The sequence below is a fragment of the Centroberyx gerrardi genome, chromosome 10 (assembly GCF_048128805.1).
Source record: "Centroberyx gerrardi isolate f3 chromosome 10, fCenGer3.hap1.cur.20231027, whole genome shotgun sequence".
Lineage (NCBI taxonomy): Eukaryota > Metazoa > Chordata > Actinopteri > Beryciformes > Berycidae > Centroberyx > Centroberyx gerrardi.
Window position 1 is genome coordinate 561,245 of NC_136006.1, and position 8,270 is coordinate 569,514.

General features: G+C 48.5%; 1 protein-coding gene across 1 annotated transcript in view; it reads left to right on the forward strand.

Annotated features, from left to right (window-relative positions):
• ccdc141 (coiled-coil domain containing 141) overlaps positions 1 to 8,270 on the forward strand; it is a 37,870-nt gene that overhangs the window by 20,880 nt on the left and 8,720 nt on the right. The window contains exons 15-20 of the mRNA XM_078286141.1: positions 1,696 to 1,842; positions 3,374 to 3,496; positions 4,267 to 4,350; positions 4,699 to 4,803; positions 5,295 to 5,459; positions 6,171 to 6,320. Coding sequence (XP_078142267.1) covers positions 1,696 to 1,842; positions 3,374 to 3,496; positions 4,267 to 4,350; positions 4,699 to 4,803; positions 5,295 to 5,459; positions 6,171 to 6,320 — 774 coding nt within the window. The remainder of the gene's footprint in view (positions 1 to 1,695; positions 1,843 to 3,373; positions 3,497 to 4,266; positions 4,351 to 4,698; positions 4,804 to 5,294; positions 5,460 to 6,170; positions 6,321 to 8,270) is intronic.

Here is an 8,270-nt window from a genome sequence, read left to right on the forward strand (position 1 = left end):
AGTATTGTTATAAGTAAAGCTCAATGTGTGCATTAGCATGACAGACAGTCTCCTATCAGATGTATTGTGTTGGTTTGGTCTGTTGAAGGTGGATTTGCACCCGGGTCTCACAGGTGGTCTCTGTGACTTGACCTCTACACTACCAACACTTTCAATGTTTCCATTGGAAAAATGTTTAAACTAAAGATAACTCTTACTCGCCTTTTTATTTGTGCCCACCACCTTTCAGCCTGACAGAAATTCATAGTATACATTACGCTAAATAGTATCAAACTAATTTTTTGCCTTTATTTGATAGTTCACAGTAGAGAATAAAGGGATGAACAGGTGGGATTCAAACCCTCCGTGTTGTAGAACAAGCTTCAGCTCTCACCAGCTGAGCCGGCTGGACGCTTCCCAGCTTAGTTACATTTTACAGACTTAATAATAACCATCAACTGATTATATTTGTAGTCAAAGGTTTACACCAGCATCTGACCAGCGATTAATAACACTAATATCTGTTTCACTGACTGGGAAAAACCTCAAACCTCTTTATTAAAAAGTAAGATAGAGCAGAAAGAGTAACATGTTAAAAAGTAACATTTTGTTAGTAGGGTTAGCCTTGATTGTTACAGGATCTGAACCTGTGACCTTGTGGGTACCGTCCCTCCTCTCTACCCACTAGACTGTCTGGTGTCTTTCTCTTTGTCTGAAACCCTCTGGCTGTTAAACCTCCAAATCACCACTTTATACAGCAAGGAGGACAACAAGGAAACTAAACTGTTTGCTGGCAGAGTCCAAACCATTTCCACAATCCAGTTCAGTTCACATGTCAAAGTATGAGCTGGAGCGGTTGTGTCCAGATGGTGTAGAGGTAAGACCCTCCACTCTGGAGTCACATGTGGGCCTGGAGGCCGGGGGTCGAATCCCACCAGACAGCAGCAGCAGGTAAGGCTTCAGACAAGTTGAGTGATGATGATGAAGGTGAGTCATGAGGCAGGTGAGTGATTAATACAAAACTACACACAAAATAATAATATAATAAAAAACTCAAAATGACAACAAATGGGAAAACATTAACCAAAGTCATATCTCAACCAAAGAAAAAATCTAAATAAAAGCATCAAAACAAAAGCTCCAACCACATAAACAGAAGATCGAGTCTGTGTAGCATTTTCTTCTACATGATCATTCCATGGTCCCAAGAATATTACAGCTTATTAGGAATATTAATAATGACATTCTGCACATGCTATATTTAGCTGTAAATTCATGGATTTGTTTTCTGTATATTCTCATATTTTTCTGATGGGTTATATATTGTATATATCTTGATAAATGTTTTCATCTTGTGCATATTTTTTTATTCATGTCAGTCTCAGTATGTTGATGCTGCACAGGCTCATGATGCTGCAATTCACATTTCTACATTTCTACTTAACATGTTTTAGTATTAATGTGTAATTGTTGGTTGCATTATGCTTAATACTCCCACATTTTTAATTATATTCGTCTTTTTTTTCCCCCTGTATCCTGTTGCTGTTTGCTGCTGTTTCCCTCAGGATCAATAATCTGATCTGAGGAACTAAGTCTAAATTTCTATCAACTATTTAAGTACTTTTCTATTCTTATGTGGATGAAACATTGAAACATGATGGAGTGTGATAGTAATGTGTGTGTGTGTGTGTGTGTGTGTGTGTGTGTGTGTGTCAGATGGGTGGGGGGGAGTCTGTGGTGTCGGGGGTGCAGCGGACTCTGGAGCGTCTCAACAGAAGGAAACAGGAAGTGTCGGAGCTGTGGATCCAGTTCAGCCAGCAGGCCGACAGGCAGTACTGCAAGTACAGGGAGCGACTACACAAGGTACTGCACTGTACTACACTGTACTACACTGTACTACACTGCACTACACTGCACTACACAAGGAACTACACTGTACTACACTGTACTACACTGTACGACACTGTACTATGCTGTACTACACTGTACTACACTATACTACACTGTACTACACTGTACGACACTGTACTACACTGTACTACACTGTACTACACTGCACTACACAAGGTACTATACTGTAATACACTGTACTACACTGCACTACACTGCACTACACAAGGTACTATACTGTACTACACTGTACTACACTGTACAACACTGTACTACACTGTACTACAATGTACTTCACTGTACTACACTGTACTACATTGTACTACATTGTACTGCACTGTACTACACTGTACTACATTGTACTACACTGCACTACACTGTACTAAACAAGGTACTACACTGTACTGCACTGTACTACACTGTACTACATTGTACTGCACTGTACTACACTGTACAACACTGTACTGCACTGTACTGCACTGTACTGCACTATAGTGCACTGTACTGCACTGTACTACACTGTACTACACTGTACTGCACTGTACTACACAAGGTACTGCACTGTACTGCACTGTATAAACACTGTACTAGACTGTACTGCACTGTACTACACTGCACTGTACTGCATTGTATTGCACTGTACTACACTGCACTGTACTGCACTGTACTGCACTGTACTGCGCTGTACTACGCTGTACTACACTGTACTGTACTGCACTGTACTGCATTGTACTGCACTGTACTATGCTGTACTGCACTGTACTGCACTGTACTGCACTGTACTACGCTGTACTACACTGTACTGTACTGCACTGTACTACGCTGTACTGTACTGCACTGTACTACGCTGTACTGCACTGTACTACACTGCACTGTACTGCACTGTACTGTGCTGTACTGCACTGTACTACGCTGCACTGTACTGCGCTGTACTACACTGCACTGTACTGCACTGTACTGCGCTGTACTGCACTGTACTACACTGCACTGTACTGCACTGCACTGTGCTGTACTGCACTGTACTACACTGTACTGTACTGCACTGTACTACACTGCACTGTACTGCACTGTACTGCACTGTACTACACTGTGCTGTACTGCACTGTACTACACTGCACTGTACTGCACTGTACTGCGCTGTACTGCACTGTACTGCGCTGTACTGCACTGTACTACACTGCACTGCACTGCGCTGTACTGCACTGTACTACACTGTACTGTACTGCACTGTACTACGCTGTACTGTACTGCACTGTACTGCACTGTACTGCGCTGTACTACACTGCACTGTACTGCACTGTACTGCACTGCACTACACTGCACTGTACTGCACTGTACTACACTGTACTGTACTGCACTGTACTACACTGTACTGTACTGCACTGTACTGCACTGTACTGCACTGTACTGCGCTGTACTGCACTGTACTGTACTAATGAAACATGTATCATACAGTCTATGAAGATACATGCAGTATGTAAAGTCTGTCTCTGTGACCCTTCAGACCCTGCAGGACCTGCAGTCTGTGTCGGAGCTGCTGGCCTCCTGCAGCCTAATGGATCTGGGCAGCGAGCTGCAGACCTGCAGGCTGCTAGAGCGCTTCAGCCGGGCCAGACCGCACTTCACCGTGAGTCACACCGACCGGCTGGGACCAGGACCACTGGGACCAGGACTGTTAGGACCAGGACCACTGGGACCAGGACTGTTAGGACCAGGACCACTGGGACCAGGACCACTGGGACCAGGACTGATACTGGGACTGGGACCAGGACTGTTAGGACCAGAACTACTGGGACCAGGACTGATACTGGGACTGGAACCAGGACTGTTAGGACCAGAACTACTGGGACCAGAACCACTGGGACCAGAACTGTTTGGGTCAGTACTGCTACTGGGACCAGGACTGATAGGACCAGGACCACTGGGACCAGGACCACTGGGACCAGGACTGTTAGACCAGGACCACTGGGACCAGGACCACTGGGACCAGGACTGATACTGGGACTGGGACCAGGACTGTTAGGACCAGAACTACTGGGACCAGGACTGATACTGGGACTGGAACCAGGACTGTTAGGACCAGAACTACTGGGACCAGAACCACTGGGACCAGAACTGTTTGGGTCAGTACTGCTACTGGGACCAGGACTGATAGGACCAGAACCACTGGAACCAGTATTGTCAGGACTAGGACTGCTGCTGGGACCAGGACTGATACTGGGACCAGGACTGATACTGGGTGTAGGGACCCACACCTGAGACCTGACCCTGTGCTGACAGAGTTTAACAGCCTGTCTGTCTTTCTCTGTCTCTCTGTCTCGGTCTCTCTCTCTCTCTCTCTGTCTCTCTCTCTGTCTCTCTCTCTCTCTCTCTCTCTCTCTCTCTCTCTCTCTGCAGCAACTAGATGCTGAGGTGGAGTTCATAGTGAAGACCTGGGAGCTGTTTTCACTGAGAGGAGTCCAAGAGAGGGAGGAGGGAGAAGCAGGGAGGGAGGTAAAGGAGCAGCAGGAGGTGAAGGAGCAGCAGGAGGAGAAGGAGCAGCAGGAGGAGAAGGAGCAGGAGGTGAAGCAGGAGGTGAAGGAGCAGCGGGAGGAGAAGGATCAGGAGGTGAAGCAGGAGGTGAAGGAGCAGCAGGAGGAGAAGGATCAGGAGGTGAAGCAGGAGGTGAAGGAGCAGCGGGAGGAGAAGGAGCAGGAGGTGAAGGAGCAGTGGGAGGAGAAGGAGCAGGAGGTGAAGCAGGAGGTGAAGGAGCAGTGGGAGGAGAAGGAGCAGGAGGTGAAGCAGGAGGTGAAGGAGCAGCGGGAGGAGAAGGAGCAGCGGGAGGAGAAGAAGCTGTCAGAGTTGCTGAAGCTCCACCACAGTGTGAAGGAGAAGATCCAGCAGAGCGAGGCGGTGCTGCGCCTGGCCAGCAGCTTCCACCTGACAGTCAGACAGGTGAGTCAGCAGCTTCCACCTGACAGTCAGACAGGTGAGTCAGCAGCTTCCACCTGACAGTCAGACAGGTGAGCCAGCAGCTTCCACCTGACAGTCAGACAGATGAGTCAGCAGCTTCCACCTGACAGTCAGACAGGTGAGTCAGCAGCTTCCACCTGACAGTCAGACAGGTGAGTCAGCAGCTTCCACCTGACAGTCAGACAGGTGAGTCTGACAGTCAGACAGGTGAGTCCGCAGCTTCCACCTGACAGTCAGACAGGTGAGTCTGACAGTTGGGCGTTGGGTTTTAATTGAACTCGGACTCTAGTGGACGTTAGAGGAACTGCGGCTTCCAGCCACTTCCTGATTGGCTTTATAATTCACCCGAGGTTTTGGCCGCTTGGTTCAGACCGCCTGATGGTGAAGCGTGATTGGTCGCTCCGGAGTCTGACGGCAGCGAGCTCTACTCTCTGCGCTGCACGCGGTCATCCTGTGTTCCTCTGTGTGTCCAGCTGGAGGCGCTGTTCCAGTCAGAACCGGAGAGCGGTTCCACCGGTTCCAGCCAGCTGCAGCGGGTTCTGCTGAGTCGGCACCGAGAGCGACGGCAGCGGCTCCAGAACCTGCTCAGAACCGCCAGAACACTGGGGACAGACATCTGTTCTGCTGTGGAACACTCTGTAGGAACACACACACACACACACACACACACACACACACACACACACACTCCTGTCAGACATGCTAACCTGGAAACAGCTGTTATAGATTTAGTCATTATTATATATAATTTTTTTTTTTATTATATATGTCCAGGCTGTTTAACTTGACTTCTGTCTCTCTCTCTGTCTGTCTGTCTGCCTGTCTCTCTCTGCCTGCCTGTCTCTCTGCCTGTCTCTCTGCCTGTCTCTCTCTCTTCCTGTCTCTCTGCCTGTCTCTCTCTCTTCCTGTCTCTCTCTTCCTGTCTTTCTGCCTGTCTCTCTCTCTTCCTGTCTCTCTGCCTGCCTGTCTCTCTGCCTGTCTCTCTGCCTGTCTCTCTCTCTTCCTGTCTCTCTGCCTGTCTCTCTCTCTTCCTGTCTCTCTGCCTGTCTCTCTCTTTGTCTGTCTCTCTGTCTTCCTGTCCGTCTCTCTGCCTGTCTCTCTCTCTTCCTGTCTCTCTGCCTGTCTCTCTCTTTGTCTGTCTCTCTGTCTTCCTGTCCGTCTCTCTGCCTGTCTCTCTCTCTCTCTGTCTGTCTGCCTCTCTGCCTGTCTGCCTCTCTGTCTCTCTCTCTCTCTGTCTGTCTGCCTGTCCGTCTCTCTGCCTGTCTCTCTCTCTCTCTGTCTGTCTGTCTGTCTGCCTCTCTGTCTGCCTGTCTGCCTCTCTGTCTGTCTGCCTGTCTGTCTCTCTGCAGGGTGCGACAGGTTTCAGTGTGCAGCAGCTGCAGGTGTCTCTGCTCTCTCTGGACGGTCGGTGTGTCTCCTGTCTGTCTGCAGCAGAGAGACAGGAGGAGAAACTCCACAGCCAGCTGCTCTGCTGCCTGCTCACTGATGACATCACCGAGGTGAGGTCACAGGGCCGGGGTCAGAGGTCACAGGGCAAAATCCACCTGTATGAGATTCTGTCTATCAATAGATTTCATATAAAAAGACCATTAAAGCGTCTCTAGTCCAGTTTGTCCCACACTGTCTCTGAACAGCAGCAGAGGGAGCCGGACTCCTCTCTGGTTCCTTTGGTAGAAAGCAGCACAGACGCTTCACTGACCTCACCACACAGGGCTTCTGGGTAATGAAGTCCCAGTTTGGGACAGATGAACAGTTCCCTCCTGCTACCATTTGGGGCCGCCAACGTGTGAAGTCTCCTAAAGCAGATTTAAAGGTCCACATGGTGTACAGCAGGACTCCCTCTCCTCTGTGATGATAAAGGACTTGGATGTGTATCTAAACATGGTGAAAGTATCAAAACTAAATCCACACAATCCATATTAGAAAAGCGAGCCTCTAAACGAGCCGTTTGGACTTCCGTAACTTTGTGGCGTCACAAAGGTTCGCTCATTATCATTTCTGTAAGAAATAATAGACTAACAAAGTGTTTTTTTCAAAGCGGTCGAGCGGTCGTCATCGTTTATTACCGGAGAGTTTTCCCTACCTGTAGCCGCCGGGCCGCGGCGTCTCACGTTTCGCTCTCGAAACGGTTAGCCAATCGGAACGGAGGGTCGTTAATATTAATGAGCCTTAAAGACACGGAGACAGAAACGGCCTGTTCTTGGTAAGGCTCAGAGAGATGCTGGAAAATGAACGTGGAGAAATGGATTGAGAGTGTTTTTGGTTCATGACACCACACACACAGCTTTGAATGGACAGAAAGACACAAAATAAAACTCTGGACAGTGAGAATATGGAGCTTTTAAAGATGAATGAATAAAATGTAAGATGAACATTTGGTTTGATGCTGTTCCATGTGCTAATGTTGCATGTTCTACTGTTCCATGTTCTACTGTTCCATGTTCTAATGTTCCATGTTCTAATCACTAAACAGGAAGTCGACTAACGGGACAGTCGACCAAAAACTCATTCTGTTAATGATTTCAGTAGAACATGGAACATTAGAACATGGAACAGTAGAACATGGAACATTAGAACATGGAACAGTAGAACATGGAACATTAGAACATGGAACAGTAGAACATGGAACATTAGAACATGGAACAGTAGAACATGGACAACGACATCATCCACATGCTGCTCACTCTGCAGCTCACTGGGAGGCGAGCAGTGTCCTGCTCAAGGAAACTTCAGCAACACACACACACACACACACACACACACACACACACACACCATCCAAAGCTCCTGTTCTTTGCTGCCCTCTAGTGGATCAAAGAACCAGAGAGAAAGTGAGACGCTCCACTCTTTGTTCCTTCCTGTTGCTCAGATGCCAGACTGAGCAGAAACAGGCCGGTCTGTTTGATTGACAGCTGGACAGAGCAGAGCAGCGCTGCGTTTCATTCGTTGACTTCCCCTCCTCCATCTTAAGCGTCGTTCCATCGCTCTGATAACTTCCTGAGGTCGACCCTTCGAGGGCCGGGGGAGCGAGGCAGCAACGATGCAGACTTCACAAGCGCATCTTACCCAGGATGCATTGTGATCGTCCGTCAATTCCGGCGCACGAACAGGTGATAAATATAAATGCAAACAATATTTAGAGGATGTAGACATATTTATGAAATGAACTCATCTGCAATATTTCATTAGTCATTGTTCTGTGTAATTTTTATTATTTATTCTTATTAATGATTATGCCTGCTTAAGGGCAGGTGTGTTCCGTTTCAAATATTCTGCTCCCCCTCGGACCCCGCCCGCCCTGATCTGACCCCGCCCCCCTGCTCTGACCCCGCCCCCCTGATCTGACCCCGCCCCCTGCTCTGACCCCGCCCCCCTGATCTGACCCCGCCCCCCTGCTCTGACCCCGCCCCCCTGATCTGACCCCGCCCCCCTGCTCTGACCCCGCCCCC